The following is a 25,120-nucleotide window of genomic DNA, read 5'->3' on the forward strand; positions in this document are numbered from 1 at the left end:
CGATCCCCGTACATTAACACTATCCTACCTACACACACTAGGGACAATATACACATACACCAAGCCAATTAACTTACATACCTGTTCGTCTTTGGCGTTTGGGAGGGAACATACGATTTCGGAGAGAACCCGCGCGGTCATGGGGAAAACGTCCAAACTCCGTACAGACAGCACCCGTAGTTGGGAACGAACCTGGGTCTCCGGTTCTGCAAGCACTATAAGGCAGCAACTCTACAGCTACGCCACCGTGGCCGCATATAAATAGATACCCAATTGAACAGCATTTAGAAAGTGTAAAATTTAATGTAAGTTTGTATATCCCCACACTTAAAGTTTGCATGAATTTGAACCTAAAAGAAGAAACTGCTTATAGTTGATACAGAATTATTCCTTTATTATAAATATGTATAAACTTATGGATTTAACAATTTAAATTTACCAATTTAAAATTACAGAGCCAATCACAAACATTAGCAAATACTAGAGAATCTGTTAGAGTTTACATTTTACAATTAAATCAGTATTTGCAATGTTGACAGCTTAACTTAATTCTTGACATCAAAACAGTGAATCAGAAAATTCAAGGATTAGAATTGAAAAATAAATGTAATGCTGCACTAAATTTTAACAGCACCAAATATGCAAAATCAAGGCAAACATCTCATAATTTTGTCTCCAATATTCACTTTTAGAACTGGAATGCATTTACCAAGTTGCATCTCAATAATTCTCAAATATTATATTCTCAAAAAAGTGGTAAATATGACAATATTCTTTCCATGCCAGTTGCCAGGTTTAAAAGCACTGCTCCTTTTACAGTTTGACTAAAACTGCAAGCGTTATAAAACCATGATGTGTACGCTTAAGATAGATGCCACTGCTTGTTAATGTTTGTCAAAATGTTTATTCTGAAACATGCAATATCCAACAAAAAAATTGACATCCAAAGTTTAGACCAGTACATTTTACACCATGGCAATATCCAGCATTACACCATTCTGAATCCTTAACGTTAGACTTATACACAAGTGTGCATAAGCACAGAGGAAAACCAGGTATTCTGTTTAAGATATTTGTCCACAATCAGTAATCATAATGGTGTCACTTGTATGGCCATCTTTTGAACCAAACGTTTCAATTAGTTTCACAACATCCATGCCTTCTTTTACATAGCCAAAAACTACATGTTTCATATCTAAATGTGGAACTTCTTTCAGTGTGATGAAGAACTGCGAGGAATTGGTGTCTGGGCCACTATTTGCCATTGACAACAAACCAGGACAGGTGTGTCGTAAAATAAAGTTTTCATCTTCAAATTTACCACCATAAATAGATTTTCCACCAGTTCCATCAGAATTTGTGATATCACCACCCTGAAACAGAATGCAATTCGATTAGAAAACAAACGTTGCAAAGCTACATTCCATCTGAAGTTTGAAACCTCATGCTGTTAACATTTCCTCTCAATTGCTGCATATCTATTCATCGTTCATTTTTACATTGCCTTCTGCTGATAAGAAGTTAAAGTCCACCCCCTTGCAATATTTAAGGCGCAAATAATTTAGAAAATAAGATAAAAAATTAGGAACCAGAAAGAACATTTGCAATTTAGCTGGAGAAATTATCCCGAGGAGGAAATCAGTGCCTTAGATTTGGAACATTCTGGCTCTTCTAGTTTAAATTCTTTTGAAATCTTTCAACCTATATAGTTTGAGCACAAGATCATCAATAACTGGTTACAATACACAAATAGAACTCCAGTACACCTCTAATATTTATTTTAAAGTATATTTGAATACTAGTTATTCACTCAATTAAGCAAAATTGGTGCATGGTAAATAACTTGGAACAGGTGGCAGTAGGAAGTAGAAAACATTGATGGGGCCATTTAAAGTTAGAAATTGTTTCAAATAATCTAGATTTGGACAAAAACAAAACAAGCTCCCAAAACTAAGAGGTAACGTTTAATATATACCTGGCATACAAATCCTGGAATAACCCTGTGAAATATCGATTTTTTAAATCCAAAACCCTTCTCCGCAGTGCAAAGGGCTCTGAAATTTTCAGTTGTTCGTGGAACTTTATTTGCTAGCAGTTCCATGGTAATCCTTCCCAACATCACCTCACCAGCAGATACATCAAAATAAACGGCAGGATTGTTGACATCTGATTGGGACATAACCTGGCATTCTTCAGATTTCTGGAGCTGTGAAAGTGCTTTTTGACATTCTTCAAATTTATTTTTGAAAACAGCAGCCAACTCTGGGGTTTTGAATCGGACAGCAAGTTGTTCAATTTTTGCTTCGCCATCTGAAAAATTGTAAAAGGGTATATTACTTTCCTTAAGAGGTAATTTATATTATTAAAGTAAAGATAATTAAGTAAATCATTTAATGCTAAAAAATGGGTTTTCCCAGAGATTTGAAATATTTAAACTGTAGCGAATTCCATAAAGTTTGTTACTGAAGCGCCCATAGAAAGTAATCATAACCAATAGCACAATTAAAAAAAATAATTCACACTGTTTGATTAATGCAGGAGAAAAACTTACCAGTGTAATCTGCTGCAGTCCAGACATAAGAATTACTTGAAGTATTCATTAATTTGAGCTCCATTTCATCAGTGATAACATGATTTGCACAGACCTTCAAAACCTGTTCTCTCCTCATAAGAATACGGTAACATTGCTTTTGGGAGTTAGAGAGAATTTTAAGATCTCCAACCCCTCGTTCTTTCCACTGTGAAGCATCTCTGTCCCATCGGTACAACTTACATCTTTCCTTAAATATAATTTCCTCATCTTCTTCGCCAGATTTTGTTTCAACCTATCATTACAAAAACATTTGTTATTCATATTTTCACAATATGGATATTTAATAGCAATCATTTATATTTAAAATCAATTAGACAACCATAATTATAATTGCAGTTAAATTTGTGGCATTTATTTGTAGCTGAAAGATAGTAGTTAAAAATGCTCCTTTAAGAACATTGCACAAACAGATGACTCAGCAGATGAACACATTGGATATTGGTTGTATTGACTAGAAAATGCAGGTCTTATGACCAGTTAAATAACTTTAGAATTTGGGAACAGGAACTAAGCAGGTGGTACATGCCTAATCATGATCTCTTAATTTACTCAAAGGAAAAGAATTGTCAAAAGCAAAGAGGGGTGATGGATCATTGCTTGACGATAATTTAGTGATCCAAAACATGTGTAATTGCTATGAAGATTAACAGGTGACATGTGTTGCATAATGAGCAAGTTTCCAAACACACAGATGCTGAATCTGTCAGTTTGCTCTGTTGCCCGACTCCACCAATTTCATTGAAGATTTCAGGGCTTTAAATTAGCAAGCAAGGGGAAAGCAAATTAGTTAATTATGTTGCTTCAGCTCAATGTTTTAATAACTTAGAACAGTACAGCACAAAATCAGGCCTCCTGGCCTACAATGTCTGTACAGAACGTGATGCCAAGTTTATCTAAATTCTTCTATCTGCATGTGATCCATATCCCACGATATCTATATCCCTATCCAAAGCACTCCATATCATATCTGCCTCCACCAACCCCGGCAGCGTGTAATAAAACTTGTCCGGCACATCTCCTTTCAACATTGCCTATCATGTTAAAACAGCAACCTAGTCTTTGATATTTCCATCATGAAACAGCTCAACTGTGTCGCCTATAATTTGATATGCTTCTGTCAGGTCTCTCCTTAGCTTCAGATGCTTGAGGAAATTAAAAAAATATTTATATTTAACTTGCCTTCCACACATAAATTTCATGAGTAAATTTTATTGCAGATCTCATATTTTTGGGTAATGATTATCAATTCTGCAATGGTGAATTTCCATTACTTGAATGGTCATAATGCAGGGGTCATCTGCATCCAAATATGCCCGATGCAAAATTAAAACCAGAGGTTACAGGTATTATTTCCCACATTTAATCGGTGTAATTGACACAATTTAGATATGTCATTCTATCCACTAGGTGGGGCAAAATCATTTGCATTCATTGTCCCTTTACTCATTTTGATCCATCCTGTTAAATTTTGCCGTCACCACTTCCATTTCCCCAACCTCATCTCACTTATTTTGTATGTAATGATCTCAATGCAAATTACTAAGTTGACAAATCAATATCAGAATAAGCACATCTAAAACAAACCCACAAGTAACAAGAAAATTGCTGATTTCGCCAAATGACAAATCTGTACAACATCTTTAATGAAATTCCATGATAACTCAATCCATCATTAATAAATAATAGCACTGTAGTTTTTAATAGTGGAATTCTGTGTGCAGGCCAAATTCAATATCCTAGCATGTTCCAATCTAATCTTTTCTCCAAGATTATAGTTGATTGCCCGAAGCACAGGGCACGGAAGAAAAAACTCAACTGATAAGCCATGTGCTAGAGCATCTGCTTGTTTTACTTTGAAAACACACACACCAATGAAGAAGGACACAGCATGATAATCTTTAATTACAGCACTCTATCCAAATAGATATCAAATATCTCAGTGCAGCCAGCTGCAACTTTTTAAATAATTTCATAGAAGAAAAAAACGTATGGAAATATGACCACTGAATAATTTACCAATGTTGGAAAATGGATTACGATTAATCAATGTTACTTCAAATGCTAAACGCTTTCACAAACCCATGCTGACATAATTACAATAATGTATTTGTTCTTGAATAATGCTACAAACACTGCCTAAAATAATGCATATTTACAGTTTACCTCTGGTAAAGAAACTATTGGTTCAAAGTGGATCTCTTCACTAGATACTACATCAGTACCATCATCTTCATTATCACCTGGAATTCGAGTCACCGCTGATTTAAAAACAGGAATGCCTGCATTTTCCCACACAAAATTGGTTTCTTTCACGAGAAAAAAAGATGCATTATCAAGGGCATAACACAATAAAATATATAAAATTTAATTCTTCTTCTTTGCACATTCATGAACATACCACAAAGACAAGTTAAATACACCTGCACTGGCACTGAAAGTAGATTAGCAATTAATTGAGCGAGAAAATAAACGACACAATGTGCTGAAGTAACTCAGCGGGTGAGGCAGCATCTCTGGAAAACATTTTCAGGTGACATTTTGGGTCAGCGCCCTTCTTCAGATTGATGGTGGTGCTGGTGGTGGTGGTGTGGTGGGGCATGGAAAGCTGGAACAGTCTATTCAGAGACTACAGCTCAGTTTCAGGGATAATTTCTTCCCAGCTGGTATCAGGCAACTGAACCATCCTCTCACAACTAGAGAGTGGTCCTAACCTCCAATCTACCTCATTGGAGACCTTTAAACGATCATTAATCAGACTTTACTGGACATTTATCTTTAACTAAACATTACAAACTTTTACAGTATCTATACACCGTAGACCACTTGATAGTAACCATTATATAGCATAGTAGGTTGGTACAGATGAGGGGGGTTTTTGATAGACAGATAGTTGGACAAAGAGATGAAATGACAGAAGGTGTGAAACAAAAGGATTGAAGAGTGGAACAATTTATTGGCATGAAATAGTAGATTTAATTTCTAAAAAAATGAGAAGTGCCAATAATCCGGGTTTCTTTTAAAGGTTAGACCAGCTAGATAGGCAGCAGCACAATCCGATCAACTGGCTTTATAAAAAAAGGCATGGAAATGCTTAGTTTTTCATTTAATAAACCACTATTTTACTTTGCTTCCTTAATGACTGCTGTTATTGTTCCAAATGACAGCTGTTTTCAGACAAATTCTTAAAGTATTCAGAAATTACCTTTTTGTGTAAATGTGTATGCGTTATTATTTGCAGCCAAATCTGCAAAAGAAAATCCTATCGAGTTAAATAAGCCGTTCTCTGTAAAATAAAAATAAAATATTTCAAGAACAAAATTCATTAGAAAATAGTTGCAACCGAAAAACATAACTGATCACTAAATATTGACTGGGACGTCACTAAACAGCATCCAGTAATTTTACAGTTTGAAATTGGCATTGTATTTTACTGTCATTTTAAACAGCTAAATTGCACAATTTAATTCAATGCATACAGTTAGAATCATACAACACAGTAATATATCGACCAGATTTCACAACTGGGCTAGTCTAATATGCCTGCATTTGCTCCATATCCCTCTAAGCCATTCCTATCCATTTAACTGTTCAAATGTATATTAAACATCACTATTGTACCTGTCTCAACCACTTTCAGTGGAGGTTCATTCCATGAATGCACCAAGCTGTGTGAACAAGTTGCTGCTCAAGTCTCTTGAATTATTTTTTCCCACTTTAAATCTATGCCTCTAGTTCTAGACCTTTCTACCCTAGGAGAAAAAAAAATCACCCATTTACTTTATCTGTGCCTCTCATGATTTTGTACACCTCTATCAGGTCACCTCTCAGTCTCTGTACTCCAGGGAAAAGAGTGCCAGCCTATCTAGCCGCTCTTTACAATCAGCCTATCTAGCTGTTCTTTAGAATCATTCTTCTTAATGATCTAGTGAAATAGAGGAAATGTGTCAATGGGAAAATAAATGCCAGAATTTTCTGTTCCTTCAATGACATTTCAAATTGGCTCGTTTCCATGCTACTTTGGGTGGGATAGAAAATAGGTGCAGGAGTAGGCCATTCGGCCCTTCGAGCCAGCACCGCTATTCAGTGATCATGGCTGATCATCCCCAATCCATACCCCGTTCCTGCCTTCTCCCCATATCCCCTGACTCCGCTATCTTTAAGAGCCCTACCTAGCTCTCTCTTGAAAGTATCCAAAAAACCGACCTCGACTGCCCTCTGAGACAGAGAATTTCACACTCACAACTCTGAGAAAAAGTGTTTTCTCGTCTCCGTTCTAAATGGCTTACCCATTATTCTTAAACTGTGGCCCCTGGTTCTGGACTCCACCAACATCGGGTACATGTTTCCTGCCTCTAGCATGTCCAAACCCTTAATAATCTTATACGTTTCAATAAGATATCCTCTCATCCCTCTAAACTCCAGAGTATGCAAGCCCAGCTGCTCCATTCGCTCGGCATATGACAGTCCCGCCATCCCGTGTAAACCTACGCTGCACTCCCTCAATAGCAAGAATGTCCTTCCTCCTTTAGTCCTTAGGGGACCAAAACTGCACACAATACTCCAGGTGTGGTCTCATTAGGGCCCTATAGAACTGCAGAATTACCTCTTTGCTCCTATACTCAACTCCTCTTGTTATAAAGGCCAACATTGTATTGTATTGTATATCTTTATTGTCATTTCCTGAGTATTCACATACCCAGAGGAAACAAAAAAACGTTGATCAACCAGTGTCCATTCAGTGTGCATTAAAAATAAATAGAAATAAAAATACATATATCATGAACAAATTAACACTCTACTAAACATCAACAGGCGTTCCGATCGGCAGCGGCACGACAGTGGCTCTGCTGCAGTGTGCAGTGTGCAGGTTGGTGCGCGATACTTTGGCAGGGGGCAAAGTCCATTTAGCAGTCTTATAGCCTGCGGGAAGAAGCTGAGGAGCATCCTGCTGCTTTTGCAGCTAATGCTCCTGTACCTCTTCCCAGATGGCATACAACATGCCATTCGCTTTTTTCACTGCTTGCTGTACCTGCATGCTTACATTGATTGATTGTGGGGGATTGATACATGCAACCCCCCACAAGCATATTTTAATTGACTTCTAACAGTGGAGATGGTACCATGGATCCCCTCTGAGTTGTGCTTCTCAGATAAAAGCAGAGCGGCTATGGCACGAGAGAATGCACAATATGCATTCTCAGATCATGCCCTTAAAAATCAACAAATGCTAATCTCAAAAACGTCCAAGCCAAGAAACAGCAGTTAGTTCCTTCTGCTATTAAAATGTTAGTTAATATTCAAAAACATCGTGCTCCCCAATATTTAACTATAGAGCAGATATTTTTATAACACAAGTTCAAAATAATGGTAACCTTGAAGTGCTGAATAAAAACTTGTCAATCACTTTGTTACCTCCCTTTAAAATTGTCACTAACATGCATCAATTATTTGTCCATTCTAATACTATGTCTATAGACCTAATTATTCCAATCCACAATACGCATACTGATGGTTCCCCACAAATTCAAGCACAAATTCAAGTACTCATTTACTGCTCCTCTAATGCTTTCTGGAAGTGCACTAAAATTCTATCACATTCAAACAAAGAGAATAATTTTACTTCGGAGTCACGTGAGTGATTCCGTGAAGATCCCAGCCCCAGTGCGCATGTGCGGCATAATCGCACAGCTGTGCAGAACGCGGCCAGCGGGAGTCGGCAGCTCCCGCATCCAAGGAACGTGAGGTAAGTACTTACCTTAATCGGGCCTTGTGGTTTTTGCTCCAGGGGGAGCAAAGTAGAGAGGCAGCGGCCCCCGTTTCGACTCCAGCGAAGGAGCCGACAGTGGAGGGGGAAAGGCGCTACCCGGACCGCAAACGCTGCGGACCGCTGCAGGGTGCTGCGCTGATGCCGGTCCGCTGAACAGCTGTTTGGTGAACAGCAGCAGACCGGCGGGAAGTTTAAAAACCCGACCGGCAGCCCTGCAGACTCCTGACAAGGAGAATCGCCGCCCGGGAACCGCTACAATGCCGCCTGAAAAACGGCAGGCAGCCTCTACATACAGGTAAGACAAAAATCTTCCCAATTTAACAGGTTCTACAGGAGCCAACTTCCTCCAAAACTGGAACAGGTTGGAGACAGCAAAAATAAGTATGTCTGTCTCCCCAAGCCAGAGGAGGTCATGGAGTTCACCTCCAGGAAAAAAGGGGCACTGGCTGAATGCCAAGGGAGCTGACACTCCTACCCCAGTGCTATTGCACTAGCCATCTCCCTTGACGAGGGATTGATGCAACAGCGGAGTTTGAGCTATGCCTCCTCCAATTTATAGCACACCCTTTTGCTCCCTCTTTTGAGGCTAGCTAAGGAGGCCAGGGCTGGGCTGGCTTAAACGCTGGGCAGGCGGACGAGAACAGCAGTATGCCAGGGGAGCAGGATCAGGAAGAGCTACTGGGTGTCGTGGGCCACTACATGGCTCCTCCACGCGACCATCTTCCCAACAAAGCCCTGCAGGAGCAGGCCTTTCTAGAGGCAAATCCGCAGGCAGCTGGGTCAGCAGACTCGCAGACAAGCAGCGAATTCTGAAGCTCCTAACAGAAGGGTCAAGATGTTACCCCCTTTGCTCGTTTTTTCCACGGATCATACTCACCTGGCAGGCGAGACGCCATGATCACCAAGGTGGTTCTCCCAGGATGAGACTATCCCGTTGCACTACCAGGGTGCTGACGCCTAAGATGTTCCCAAATTTGGGATACTCGACTGAACAATGGTGCATATAGACCTGCCCGCAACCCCAAATATACGGGGCTATGCAAACCGCTGCTGCGGGAAGAGAGGCAGCTAAACCTGTGCGCCTCATGAGGGCAGGCCATGGAACGAGCAGGACATCGCATCCAACACCCAGCTGGCAGCACCCCTCGGCATCCACCAGCAATATCAAACAAGGACTGGTGAAAGCCTGGCGACCGCTTCACATTACCCCCAAAGTTCTTTTTTAGACAGGGGCCCAGAGCGGAGCCGTGGGAAAATGCGCCGCCCCACCGACAGCACCAGCATACCAGCAAACTAGGCCTTCATGAAAAAACAATAAACATGGAGGTAGGTAGTCTGGTTCCTCCCAGTTTACACTAAATAAGGGTGTTCTACTAACTGCGGGGGGGGGGGGGGGGGGGGGCATTTACACTTGTTGATAAAGCATGGGATGCTGTCACAAATAACTAAAATATACTCAACAGTATTAGAGGATAAAAACGAATTCAAATTGGGCATATTACCGCCAGTTCAGCAATGCGCCCAAAGGGCATTTTCTCCCTCTAAGAAAAGAGAAGTGAGAAGGTCAAGCTGAACTAGAAAGGCTCATTACTAAACGGATCATGGGAGTAAACATGAACCATTGGAATTTGTATCGAATATATTCACAAAAACTACAAAAGATGGTGAATGTAGCATCATCATTGATCTAATATCACTAAATAAATCTGTTGAGTATATACACTTTAAGATGGAGACGGGTTTTTGTCACTGCCAGACATCTGATCTCCCAAGGATACCTATGGGGAGCATTGATATGGAAGATGCTAACTATCTTATACCCATACACTAGGATCATTATAGATACCTAAAAAATTTTACCTGGATAATGGATATCCCGGTTAGGGCAACCATGGGAGCATAGAGCATTCCCTATGGTCTAACCTCAGCCCTAAACTATTATAAATATTAAAAAACGGCCATGAAAATATTAAGAAAACAAGCATAATCATGGCATATATTGGATGATATCCTCATATTAGGGGAAACAAAGGACTTAGCTGTGGCAGCAGTTCTAGCTACGAAACAGCTCCCTAAAGCTCTGAGGTTTATCCCACGCCCAGATAAACCAGAATTGAAGCGTTAACTACCAAGGATTATCTGGGCTTCAATAATAATTCCGTCCATATGACTGTTACTTTGCCAAGGTACTTGGGTCACTATAATCAAATCATGAATGTACCCACTGAAGCTATATCACAATTAAGGTGGTGGGCAGACATATATTTGGCATAGTTTTCAGCCCTATTATCATCACCAATCCCAACTTGGTTATTAAAAACCGATGCCAGTACTTTAGGCTGGGGAGCAACTAAACTCCATATCCAGCACAGGTAACAGATGGACCAATTCACAAACATCGTTACTACACATACCGGGCATCAACTACTTGGGATTGGTGATCGCCTATTGGGCTAAAAAGCATATGCATTTCAAATGCAGCACGTACATATGTGGTTACGGATTGATAATACTATGGTGGGTGGCTTATATCAACCATATGGGGAGCATAATAATCATTGTTGTGCAACAAATTGGTCAAACAAATCTGGCAATGGTGTGTCAAAAGACATTTTAACTATCAGCTGCCTATGTCCTAGGAAGCTAGAACACAGTGGGAGACACCATGTCACGGGGTAAAATTTATGATTACATTGAATAGATGTCAAACCCAAAATATCTGCTAAAGGTATTAAGCAGTTTGAAAGCCAGATATCAATTTGGTTGCACAAGACGGAATCACCAGTAACCTATGTATGTGACTTAGGAACCAGATTAGAGGCAGCAGCGATAGATGCCTACACGCTGGAAGGGGGAATTTCTGCTTTGCCTTCCTCCCTTCTGCCTCATCAGACGGGCACTTCGCAATACAGATGGGGGTCTCCGAGATATTGAACGTGCCCGACCGGCCTACACAGCCATGGTTCCCAGTTCATCACGACACGGTGGGCGAGTCACCTATGGATTTCCCTGGTGGACCATGGTTGCTGACTCAACCCAGTATCAGGCACAAGCCACCCATGCCAGGGAAACATCAAACTCCTGGGTGCAGGGTTTGAATAGACCTTACCAGGGACTGGGATTATCTAAGGGACCACCATGTCGGCATCCCTGCGAACAGTCACTAAAAGCTAACATGGGTAAAATACTGCCACGACGCAGGGACAACATACCGAACTATTCAACCACTGACGTATTGGAGTTCCTGGAACATCTACACCATGACTAAAAGGTGAGTTACAGTGCCGTAAATACAGCATGGAGCGCCTTATCTGCTTATCTAAAACAGCATGACAGCAGAGCATGGGATCCCATCCACTGAAGGTAAACTTATGAAGGGCAACTATAATAATAAGCCCCAAAAACCCAGGTATACCCATGTATGGGATATTGGTGTGATATTGACATATCTCAGAGAATGGCACCAGCCAGATCCCTCAGCTTGCTTAATCTATGTTAAAAACGCTCATGCTTATGGCTCTCGTACACGCTCACAGAGTCCGGTCACTCCATAAAACTAGACTGGATAACATGGTGATTACCCCAGACGCATCACGTTCATATTCTAGGTCTGGTAAAATCTAACTCGCAGGTATATGGGACTAGGCGAGATTATGAGTTCGGCACGAACTAGTAGGGTCGAGATCGCCTGTGTTTTCCGTGCTGTAGTCGTTATATGGCTATATGGACCAGGAACGCCCAATTCACTGGTGGGATTCCGGGCCTACCCACCAGAGTCCAGGTTGAGTGTGGTGACCCATCTACTACTATATATAGACACAACCCACAATCTTAGAGGGAGAGGAAAGCCTATGGGTCAACCACAGTAACCCCAAGACGGGGTACGAGCCAAACCACTCCAAGGTGGCTCAAACAGGTACTGAAAGCTGCCGGAATAGATAATAATACATTTAATCCCATTCCACTAGGGCAGCATTGGTATCAGCGGCTGAACGAATGGACATCCCGGTTGACCACATTCTCAATACGGCAGAATGGTCAAGGGAACGACGTTCAGAACATTTTTTATTATAAACCGTTGATAAACCTGATTTAATTGCAGAAAGAATATTACAAACTGCAATATTAATTTAAGCTCAGGGGAGCTCTTTATGTTGTTATTGTTAACAAATACCTTTCTGTTTCTTGTGAAAGCAGATCCACTGGTTGATTACGATAACACTTCCTCCCTCAAAAACTTCGGCAGTGAGTGAAATAAAAACTGTTACACGGTTTGAAATCACAGACCTTTGAAGTCTTCACGGAATCACTCACGTGACTCCGAAGTAAAATAGTAAGATTAAACGAGTACTTACCAGTATGAAGTTTGATCTGTATTTTATGAGGAGTTACGGTGAGGTATTACGTGCCCGCCGCTCCCACCCTCATTATATAGATCAAACTAATAAACTGATGTCTCATGATCTTTACTATCTTACTTCAAATATTGTGTCTATCCTGTGATTTCACACCGCTGCTTCGAAGTATGCCGCACATGCGCACTGGGGCTGGGATCTTCACGTAATACCTCACCGTAACTCCTCATAAAATACAGATCAAACTTCATACTGGTAAGTACTCGTTTAATCTTACTATTCTATATTAATTCATCCAATTTTCCATTTTTGTACCTGCTGTGGTAGAATCAGGTTCCATAGCTTTTTTACTCGATAAATCAATGGGCCTGCCATCATCTGATGCTGGAAATTCTGCCTTTAGTTCAAAATGTGTTGTGGAATCTGGTTCAGCTTCTCCAGTAGCTGGTGTAACCATTGTCTGTTCATTCAACTGCGCTGTGGCAAAGACATCAGTGGAGCTGCTGATCAGCCCTTCTTGTCCTCTCTGTACAAAAAAAAAGCAATTTATTTTATGGAAGGTCCACAAGCATTAATTATTAGCATGCAAATTAAACATTCTATTGCTCTAATTAAACCCTTTCACTATATAGTACTAGATTAACAGATTCATGGATATTTTAAAGCAAACAATGGCATGCAGTCTGTTTTAAACCAAATATTACAACGTTAAATAATGTGTCCAAACTAACACCATTCGGTTAGAAAATGGAATTCTAGTAATATTAAATATCAAATATGAAAAAAGTTCTTTGTTGAAAATATATAGCCCCATTTTTGCTAGCTGACAATGATATCCATTTATACGAGGCAATTTGTGAAATAAGGAGCCAATATTTTAATAGGGCTATTTAACCATGGAAGTACCAATATATGCAACACCAGAAATTATTCACGGATTACAATCAAAACTTATTTCACCTGAAATTCCCTGATCTTTCTAATTTCAGTCTCAAAGTCGTCATCTTCCTTCTCTCCTTCTGTATCACTACTTAAACCACAAAAGAAGGTCGAAGGTAGCAACAATTTTTCAGCTTTCGACCTCTCTTCAGGAGTTGGCAATTTCTCCCACACAAGGATACAATCTTTATCACCATCTTCGACCAGAGTATCCCCACTGGAGCCTACAAAAATAGCAGATGGTCACAAAATGAAGAAAAATTACTCCTAATCTTAGAAAAAATATCATTCAGCATTACAACATTTAATGATCCAAATTCTTAATTTGTCAGTGTGTTTCCTTCTATTCCACGACACTATACACATATAGTTTTTTGTGCCCAAAGCTTGGGAAGCAAAGAATTGAACATCATATCTGCAACATCTAATTCAAAACAGGCCAACATTACCAGTCTAAAAGTCTGGAAATCTGAAATAATAGACACGAGAGATACTCAGCTGTGGAAGAAAAATTAAGATTTCAATTCGATGGCGTTTCATCAGCACAGGAAAAATTGAAACTGTGGAAATTATTGAGAGGGCACTAGGGTGGAGGAAAGGAGAATCTAAATGAAGAATAATGTGTGTACACTCTGGTTGATTGTGACGATCTGGCTGAAGGATGTGTAAATAGTTACAGATAAATGAGAGCAGAGGTGAAAAAAAGCATTTGAATGGTGAAAAGCAAGACATTGAACATCAAAATCAAAGATAACTGGAATCCCAGCTAAATGAGTGTTATCTGGGAAGACAAATTGTTACAGATTGACAAACTTACATAGGAACTAATCAGTTCTGATACAAATGGTGTTTATCTGGAATTGCTGAATTCAATATTGAATCACCAAGTGTAGAAGGCCAAAAAAGGAGTTGGGCTAGGTGTGGAATATAGAAGTGAAAAACAATTAAACCTTCAAGGTCACTCCTGCAGATAGAATTGAAGTGTGAAGCAATGGTTCACTTGTACTCCTTTTGGTTTCAGATTCGCTTTACTCTGTTTTTCTTTCCCCACAGATGCTGTCTAACCTGTTGAGCATTTTCAGCAATTATTTTTATTTTATTTTCAGTTTAACCAGCCGTCCACGTCAACTTTGTCCATGCTTACTCTTGGATCACGATAGGGCCTCCATCATTCTACTGTGCCTCACTAGAGGTATACAGATTCTGGTTTCTTCTAACTAGAGGTATACAGATTCTGCCAGCGATCCAGGCGGAGCAGAGGCCTTTAATGCTGACATTGATCTCAATCTTCAATGCCAGTTTCATGTTCAAACTCAATACCATCCACAGACTTAATTTGTGTTCTATAAATCCACATGCTTGATGATACTGTACCGTGGCCAACAGCTTTCATGTATCAATACATCATGCATATAGATACGTCAGCAACAATTTCACTCTGCTTCCTATCCGAAGATGATCCTAAATTTGAACACTCGATACTTGAGCCAGAAAATTTACACATGCCTCTACGAGTTTCTAAGACTAGACAGAATTATCATGAGTTGTTTTGTATCATCTCACAATCTATTTCCAAAACCCATCAGTTGATCAATTTAAGCAAACATCAAGAATTAATGAAACATCCATGTCAAACCTTTAGCTAGTTATTTAAACTTCCAATATCTTTTCATTGCCAATACTGACAACAAATGCTAAACATTTGGTATCAGGAACCCAAGTGGACAAATCAAAACTATAGGAATATTTCATACCTATTGCACAGGACTTTTGCTCCTTCTGGTCATCAGCCCGTATCTTGCTATCAGTAATTTCCAAGAATGTGCCTTGAATAGAAAAAATGCTATGAGCTAAACCTCTGCCATCCTCAAAATAACAGAGTATCTTTCTCTACAAAATTTGTACCTGTTTCAGTGGAAACTTGTTGCTGAGATGCACCTGGATGGAACCATTCATCATGTTGATCCGGGTACAGATTCCCATCAAGACTACTATCAGCTGACATTAAGTATAAAAACCATAATTAGATAAGTTATTTTACTTCCAAAGGAGTGTTTGGATTAAGAAATGTTTCTACCTGTTGCAGGCACACATTCTGGATCCTTTGGCTCATCTGGATCAAGTTTTCCACCAGCTTCCAAGGTTTCACCTAGGTTTGGAGAATTCTAGCATTATTTAATCTGTACTTTTAATCTACAAGATACCTTGCAACATTTTTTATCTGTACCTGCTACAGATGTTTTTTGCTTTTGTGGCTTATCCGGATACAGTTTTCCATTTAGCTTTTTAACTGCAGCTTCGTAGTCTTCATCTTAAAAATAAATAATTCAACATTAATTGAAATTTAAGACCAAAAGAAATCTAATTATCAAATATACCAGACAAAACTGCTGGATTAAAAACATTTTTTTAATTGATGCGATCTGATCTAAACCGATTTCCGTAAATAACCACATCATACAATTACACCAATAGTCATTAGTAAATGCATTAAAGCAGTTTCATAATTTATCTAATCCACATGGTGCGGCAGAAATTGTGCTGGCTGGACGGCGCTCAGCATTACCATACACAAATTCAGACATATAGCAATCCATTTCCGCACAGCAAATTATACGCAAACTGAATATGTCAACGGTCTACACAGGAAATAAGAAACAAATGGTGAACTTCTACGGCAGAGACCATTTATGCAGAGAATTCCAATATTTATTGCTGGCAGCAAATAAAGGCAACCAACGATCGCAGAACAAATAATTGTAGCATGAGAAAGGGGACATAGACAGGAAGGAGATTAAATAGGCATGGGAAGAAGCCATGGGAAGCAGCATGGTGCGCTGACAACAACCTGGCCCTTAACTCCAAGAAGACCAAGGAGCTCATTGTAGACTTCAGGAAGTCCAGAGGCGGCACGCACACCCCCATCCACATTAACGGGACGGAGGTGGAACGTGTTTCTAGCTTCAGGTTCCTGGGAGTCAACATCTCCGATGACCTCTCTTGGACCCACAATACCTCTACTCTGATCAAGAAGGCTCATCAGCGTCTCTTCTTCCTGAGGAGACTGAAGAAGGTCCATCTGTCTCCTCAGATCCTGGTGAACTTCTACCGCTGCACCATCGAGAGCATCCTTACCAACTGCATCACAGTATGGTATGGCAACTGCTCTGTCTCCGACCGGAAGGCATTGCAGAGGGTGGTGAAAATTGCCCAACGCATCACCGGTTCCTTGCTCCCCTCCATTGAGTCTGTCCAAAGCAAGCGCTGTCTGCGGAGGGCGCTCAGCATCGCCAAGGACTGCTCTCACCCCAACCATGGACTGTTTACCCTCCTACCATCCGGGAGGCGCTACAGGTCTCTCCGTTGCTGAACCAGCAGGTCGAGGAACAGCTTCTTTCCGGCGGCTGTCACTCTACTCAACAACGTACCTCGGTGACTGCCAATCACCACCCCCCCCCCCACCGGACACTTATTATTATTTATTCAAATCGTTTGCTATGTCGCTCTTCAATGGAGATGCTAAATGCATTTCGTTGTCTCTGTACTGTACACTGACAATGACAATTAAAATTGAATCTGAATCTGAATCGGACAGATTTAGAACCAAGAATGAAAGTGTTCAGTTTAGATAACACTACTCAAAATTGATATAGGCCAGAAAGTATTGGGAAGGAAGAGGCAAGTATGAAAGAAAAGAATAAATGAAAAGATGATTAAAAGTGAGATCAACATGGGAGGATGCAAATGAAAGAAAAAGATATTAAGCAAATTTTGAGTATTTAGTTTTGAACTAGATATCCAGCAAATTTATGAGACAAAGGTAGATTAGGCAATTTCTGTATAGTCTTTCATAATTACGAATGACAGCTTTCCTCAACATATATATACAAACAAATAGAACTCCATCACCACAATGGACAGAAAAGTGTGCAGGTCTCACCATCTTCATCATCATCACTAACATAGCCAGGTTTGTTCTTGTAGCAAAAAAACATTGGAGGAAGCTTCAGTTCTTTCGCAAGAATTTCTTGTTCAGGTGTAGGTGTTAATACAAAAACAATTTGTACTTCTTCATCTTCAACTAAAGGAAGAATTAATTGCATTAGTAAACAAAATCTGTAAGAGGACACAATCTAAATAATTATGATACACCACTCACATCTACAATAACAGCAGATGCACAGCAATACATGTTAGTTAATAATTATCTCAATATACATTGGTAACAAACTGACAATAACCAACATGTAGTATGATAATTGTCGAATAGAAGAATATACAGGAAGATAATTTAGCAGATGAGGCTTATGAAAGGAAAAAGCTTAGATATGTAGATTTGGCAGCAGAGGTTGCGCAGCGAAGTTGGAAAGCAAGAGTATGTCTGGTAGAGGTGGGTTGCAGAGGTTTCATCGCGCGATCTACCATGTCCCTATTTGGAGAGCTAGGAATTTGTGGACAGCGTTTGCGTCAGGCCGTAAACCAGATGTTAGACGAGGCAGTAGGTGGATTTAGTAGAGAAGAAACAGCATCAGTTGGGGGCAGAAAGGAAATGTGCGATGTGTGTGTTCCTTTGGAAGTGTATTCCATGTAAGTGTATCCCGGTTTTGTATACGAGGTAGATATTTGTAGCCTAATGATTATTTAATAATGGGTTAGGATAAGTGCATGACAGGATGCGAATGTTTAGATTGTGAATTGACCGTCTGTTGTTTCCTTTAGTTACTAGATACTGGCAGCATAGGTGGTGAGAGCAGGTATTGAAGGGGGTGGGTGGTTCTGGGACGCCAGAATTAACTGTTGAACCCCCCAGAAGTGTCGTCAGCCTAACTCAACGAAATACCAGTGAAGGCACACTTGCTATATTTAAGAGGGAGCTAGATGTGGCCTTTGTGGCTAAAGGGATCAGGGGGTATGGAGAGAAGGCAGGTACAGGATACCGAGTTGGATGATCAGCCATGATCATATTGAATGGTGGTGCAGGCTCGAAGGGCCAAATAGTCTACTCCTGCACCTATTTTCTATGTTTCTATGATAACCCGAAATAATGTACTGGCACCTACACAACCGGTTTTATGTGCTTGTTAACATGTAGATCGCTTATTATTGCATATGGAGTTAGTTATTGTCCTATAGTATAAGTTTGTACAAGCAGTTTAGATACTACTTCGGCTTTGGGCTTAGTTTTCTTGGTTGAGCGCTTATCCTGGTGCTATAGCACATACTTTGTGTTTTAATAGTAATTGATCAAGCAACATTTCCATTAGACATGCTTTTACAATCAGTACTGCCTGATACAAATGTATATAAAGTTCAAATTTAAGAAAGTTTAAGAAATATAAAGGGACAGAAGAGCAATGTTTCAGTGGAAGTGCAACTAAGAAACAGCTGTCGCATATTATGTTAGGCATGGCATCAGACTCCAAGACAGAATTCTGCTGGAACTTTCAACCTCACACCAGAGTCTTGAGCATAAAACCCAGGTTCAGCTGAATGGGGTTTGGTACTCCATCTCTCCAAAACAAGGGCAACACTACCTCAAAATAAAATGTAAGGTGGTCTCAGGTTACGATTGCCCAATTTATGGACGTCTGTACATATGAACAAGTTCCCATATTATCCAATGCAAAAGTCTAACATTCGTAATTACACTCATTACCACAAATGGCAGAACTTGTGTTTTTTCTCTCTACACTTTTAGTAACAGTTCTTTCTTGTTCGTCAGACAGCATAAAAACAGGCCCACTGGCCCAACTCAACCATGCTGACCACGATACCCATTTGACCATGTTTGATCCAACGCATTTTAAAATGTTTTTATTGAACCTGCCCCAACTACTTCCTCTGGCAGCTCATTCCATATACGTAGCACCACCTGTACGAAAAAGTTGCCCATCAGATTCCTATTAAATCTTCTCTTCCAGTGTTTCTTCTGTCTTCTAGCGTTTGATTCCTTAACTCTGGGAGGGAAAAAAACTGTGCATTCACCCTATTTTAGTGATCTCACATCTCTGAAATAAATTTCCAGAGCAGCCAAATTTTTTAAAGGCCAATAAGCATCTAGAACAAGGGGATACATTCGTAAAATCACAGTCAAGTTAGTTATGTTAAACTTCCCTCTACTCATAGTATCCCCAAACTACAAGCCAATTGAATGCTAAATCGGAAATCGATAGAAATATTAACAAGATAGTCTATGTTCTTCGGCAGCTGAGGAAGCGCAATCTGCCACAGGCAATGATGGTCCAATTCTACATGGCCATCGTAGAGTCTGTTCTCATCTTCTCCATCATGGTCTGGTTTGGCTCAGCCACCAAGCAGGACACCTGGAGGCTGTAGCGAATCATCCGATCAGCAGAGAAGATTATTGGCTGCAACCTTCCCTCCATTGATGAACTGTACACTGCAAGGGCCAGGAAGCGAGCGGGCAAGATCATCTCTGACCCCCCCTCACCCTGGCTACAAACTCTTTGAATCACTTCCCTCCGGAAGGCAACTCCAGACTGTCAAAGCTGCCATAGCCAGACATAAAAACTGTTTTTATCCATGAGTAGTTGCTCTACTCAACAGCCAAAAATATGTAGCCTCCCTTTGATCTGGTATTTTGTTGGTTCACATGCTTGATCAATGGTGTTTTATCATTAATGTTTTATTATTATTAATGTTTAGTGTTTTCTGAGTCATTCGTAACTGTCACTGTATGTCATGTTGTTACTTGTGAGCGGAGCACCAAGGCAAATTCCTTGTATGTGAATACTTGGCCAATAAACTTACTAACTTACTTCATGTGAATACAAGAGATTCCAATTCACAATTGCAACGTTATACTTAAAACGGGACAATTGAGATCAAACAGATTTTTTTTTAAATTGAGGTCAACTCTGCTTTAAGACTGGAATAACTTGCAAATTTCAGGGCTGTGGGACAAAAAAAGAAAATAGCAGATGAATAACTGGCAAAAATAACCAGTACAGATGAGCAAGGAAACTGAAGGTGGAGAAAGTTTGGAGGCTGTAACATGCCTGGGCTGAATGCTGCATTGGGCCTCATAACAGGTTGTAGATTAGAGACAGAGTGATTAGAGTGGGATGGAGAATTAAAGCAGGGTCCGAAAAGCCAGGGTTACGCAGAGCACAGAAATCAGGCGCTGTTCAAATACTCAATCTAAATTTGGTCTCTTCAACGTCAAGAAGACCACAACATGAACATCAAATGCTCTGCATTAAATTGGAAGTGCAAGTGAATTACTGCTTCACCTGCAAAGAATGTACAAGAAGTTTACAAAGAATGAACCCAGGATGGTACTTAAAGGGATGAAACAAGAGGTTTAAGAAGGAACTGCAGATGCTGGAAAATTGAAGGTAGACAAAAATGCTGGAGAACCTCAGTGGGTGAGGCAGCATCTATAGAGCGAAGGAAATAGGTGTTATGTCTCTGACAGATGTATGGGAAAGTGTCATAAAAGGAAGAGTTCTGATGGGGAGGGAAGTGAGGACCAACAGAGACTGGTGGATGTTCTTACCCTGTGAGCGAGAGCGAGAGAGAGAGAGAGAGAGAGAGAGAGGTGTAGGAAATAAATGAGACGCAGTCAAGGGCTCTGGCACTAATGTAGCAGGGAAGTCATGATTCAACTAATGGAGCAGGGAAGTCATGATTCGGTAAAAAGCAAGACATTTCCGAGGCATTTGGACAAACAGTCTCGTTTAGTTTAGGGATACAGCATGGAATCGGGCCCTTCGGCCCACCAAGTTCGCACCGACCCGTGATCCCCGCACACTAACACTACACACACTAGGGTCAATTTACATTTATACCAAGCCAATTAACCTACAAACCTGTACTACTTTGGAGTGTGGGAGGAAACTGAAGATCTAGGAGAAAATCCACGCAGGTCACGGGGAGAATGTACAAACTTTGTACAGCCAAGCATGCGTAGTGAGAATCAAACCCCAGTCTCTGGTGCTCTACTGCCACACCACCATGCCGCCCATCTCGACATCGGAACTAATGTTTTTGGCACATTTACTCCAATGGTCTTGCCCTATAAAAGGTATGCTTTGTTCTAACCATCAGTCAGTCCCCTGCCATCCTTCCCCCACTTGCTGTATATTTGTTGTTACCAAAGCTTTGGTAACGATCAAAGACTCCGTTTTCCATCTTCTCTCCACACCACGAGAGTTCATTAATTAAAGTAAACCAACTTGAATGCAGTAAATTGAAACTATTTGCAAGCCTCAAATTGAAACCATATTATTTTTATGTATTAATTTCACAGCTCTGCCGTGTTATAAACATTAGTGCTAAATTTCTGCATTGCATCGTCCAAAAATGAATTAGTAATTTAAAGTATGCATTTTAGTGCTGCCATGTCTAATAAACACCAATCAGGAAGCTGGAAGCCATACTCTGCAGCAAAACAGAATACCAATCTATCTTAGCTAGATTAACAATTATGGAAATCTTTGCACTGTCAAATTGCATTTACATTATGTTAGAATTGAGAAAATTAACTTAAATCAGATCATGCTTGTTATACACGCAATTTCAAAGGCAGAAAATGATCCCATCTGTCAGAAAATACTTTAAAATCAATTTGTTGGGGAAAAAAAAGATAAAGTATGAAAGTTTATGCTTAGACAAGCATCATGGGCGTTCATACAAAAATAATTTCTTCGACTAAACCTCATATCTGAATATCTGCACAAGAATGTGTTTTATAGTCTAAAGCTATTTAATTTTATGAATAAAAATCAACGTGCAGACCTTTATTTAAACCCTATTCGGCCTGCATGAAGAAAGTGGGGCATACTGACATTACTTTTCCTACTAATTTATTCTGAACTGTAACTTCACTAAGAACAGCAATTTTCTCCCTTCTCAGTTCTCCAAACTCAGATTATTGCTACTTAAAAACACAACATAAAATCATCCTCTGTAACAGATTGATACAAATTAATTTCCTCGCACAACTTCATTCCTGCTCGCATCAATCTGCCCAACTTGCTCCAACATCCATTTACCTCCACAACTCATCTGATGCTTGCCAATTACCGGTACATCTATTCCACAATCGACTGCCATCTTTCCCAAATGCTCATGGTCTCCAGGTTGACTGCTTTTCTCTAGGGTAGTAATTGATATTTGTCCTCATCCTAACTGGTTTCTCCATTGTAATAACATTTTCCGCATTAAAAAGTATCTGGGAAGCTCTTGGTGATGAGCGCTGCAGTCAATCACACCCTTTGCCATCTCTTTTGCAGAGGAGATGGCTGATGCTGCTTTTGTTTTTATTGATCTTGAAATTGTTCATTATTCTTCCAAATCCCATCCATACCTCAGAACATCCAAGATTAGATTTCTTAAAGATTTCACTCTTTAATATCACTTTTTGAGTTAATTCTCTTCGTCGGATCCATTAAAATGGCATTTTTATGGCATTACTTCTCAATCTCAGTTGACAGATACTTGCCCCCTCTAATTTATCTATTTTTTGACTGAATTACAAACACTAGACCCTTATTCTTTGACCGTAAATTTTTATTTCAGAATCCCAGTGAATCTTCATTGTATCCTAAAAGCCTTGCCTTAACAGTGGGGACTCCTTCAGTATACAGGATCATCGTTATCTTGTGATAAAACCTAGAATTCCAATATTTTTTCTTAAAAATTAAACAGCCGTGTTGCCCAACAGTCCCATGAACTTTCTTTAAATAATTTTTTCACTGCACCATTTACATTTTGTAAAAAATACATCTTTTTTTTGGCACTAAATTTATCTGCCATAATTTAAATCCAACACCCAAATCACTATTGACATAATTTCGAAACAAAATGGCATATTTTGTTATTTCCAAGTATTCTCAAGCCAAGTAAGCCAAGCTCAAGCCAGTATTTTCCCATCTTAAAGCTCCCTGTAATTCCACACTTACATTATCTTCTATAAAAGGGTTAAGCAATGAGCATAGGTTGCTTAAAGTTGGTCTATATCCCTTGAGACTGTGGTGATTCAATACATTTTTATGGCATTACAGAAGATGCAGACAAAAATGTTGCCGTTAAAATAGTAAACACATAAGATAGGTATGTGTTAGAAATCTTAATAGTTATGCATCATATGCTCAAGTTGAAGAGGATTTGATGGATAAGGTAGTGAAAATGAAAATGCTGGCATCGATGATACGATTCTTATCCTATCCTATTCTTAGGACAAAATTCTTAATGGGTTGGACAGGCTAGATGCAGGAAGATTGTTCCCGATGTTGGGGAAGTCCAGGACAAGGGGTCACAGTTTGAGGATAGAGAGGAAATCCTTTAGGACAGAGATGAGAAAAACCTTTTTCACACAGAGAGTGGTGAATCTCTGGAACTCTCTGCCACAGAGGGTAGTTGAGGCCAGTTCATTGGCTATATTTAAGAGGGAGTTAAATGTGGCCCTTGTGGCTAAAGGGATCAGGGGGTATGGGGAGAATGCAGGTACAGGATACTGAGTTGGATGATCAGCCATGATCATATCGAATGGCGGTGCAGGCTCGAAGGGCCGAATGACCTACTCCTGCACCTATTTTCTATGTTTCTATGATTGCAGAAAACTGATGGGGTACCCGATCCAGGTTCAAGACTGAAATAGTAATCCAAACTGTCATGCATTTGTTTGGAGATCTATTTTATTTGAAATGACAATGGATAATACAACATTAACAACATGACAAAAGTTGGGAAAAATACAAAATAGACTAGCCCCTTGTGCCATACTGTTAAAGTAGAAAGTGTGAAGGAAATAGCCAGAACAATGTTAATATGATGGGGTAATAAGATGGCAGCTAGCATAGTTTGAAATGTGACCAGGATGGCAATAGACTGACTGACAAAGAATGATCAAAATGCCAAATGGTGAAGATAGTAATGGGCTTGGATTGTACAAACTGAAGCAAAATAAAGGCTGCTTTTGGAATAACCATGGGAATGTAAGGTACAAGACAGATAATGCCTTGATTGAAGAGAACTTGTCCTAATGGACATCAAATGGAAGGGATGACAACGAAAGAGCAGTGATGGGCAAAAATAAAATTATAATGCAAATAAAGTCAGTTAAATGCCAATGACACAGTCTTCTAGAGTGTAATAAGAAGGAACACTAGAGGCAGGCAAATATATTATATATATTGAATTGAAAGTGAGAAAACCATAAAACAGATGGAGGAGATTGTGGTAGCTCTAAAGAACACTTATAAATGAAGATAGTTTAGCAAACAATGTATCAATATGGTAGTAATTTACAATGAATACGTAGCAACACAAAGATCATGGTAATATCAGATCTTACAATGGTATACAGGGATGATCCAAAATCACCAGTATAGTGAAAAAGAGGTTTTTTGTTACTTTGGAAAAATTCAAACATAGGGAGCTAAGGAGCCAGGATATCTCACTCTAGCCATTTCAACCCATTTGCCACCCTAAAAAGCATGC

General features: G+C 39.8%; 1 protein-coding gene across 1 annotated transcript in view; it reads right to left on the reverse strand.

The window, feature by feature from the left end:
* Positions 1–283: 283 nt before the first annotated feature.
* The window catches only part of ranbp2 (RAN binding protein 2), a 68,540-nt gene continuing 43,703 nt past the window's right edge, over positions 284–25,120 (reverse strand). The window contains exons 21-32 of the mRNA XM_055637091.1: positions 17,595–17,735; positions 15,882–15,965; positions 15,732–15,803; positions 15,560–15,652; positions 15,409–15,480; positions 13,676–13,878; positions 13,031–13,241; positions 5,796–5,876; positions 4,757–4,899; positions 2,552–2,825; positions 1,976–2,310; positions 284–1,373 (exon numbers count right to left, since the gene is read on the reverse strand). Coding sequence (XP_055493066.1) covers positions 1,065–1,373; positions 1,976–2,310; positions 2,552–2,825; positions 4,757–4,899; positions 5,796–5,876; positions 13,031–13,241; positions 13,676–13,878; positions 15,409–15,480; positions 15,560–15,652; positions 15,732–15,803; positions 15,882–15,965; positions 17,595–17,735 — 2,018 coding nt within the window. The 3' untranslated portion in view covers positions 284–1,064. The remainder of the gene's footprint in view (positions 1,374–1,975; positions 2,311–2,551; positions 2,826–4,756; positions 4,900–5,795; positions 5,877–13,030; positions 13,242–13,675; positions 13,879–15,408; positions 15,481–15,559; positions 15,653–15,731; positions 15,804–15,881; positions 15,966–17,594; positions 17,736–25,120) is intronic.

Source organism: Leucoraja erinacea, chromosome 6 (genome assembly GCF_028641065.1).
Source record: "Leucoraja erinacea ecotype New England chromosome 6, Leri_hhj_1, whole genome shotgun sequence".
Taxonomy (NCBI): Eukaryota; Metazoa; Chordata; class Chondrichthyes; order Rajiformes; family Rajidae; genus Leucoraja; species Leucoraja erinaceus.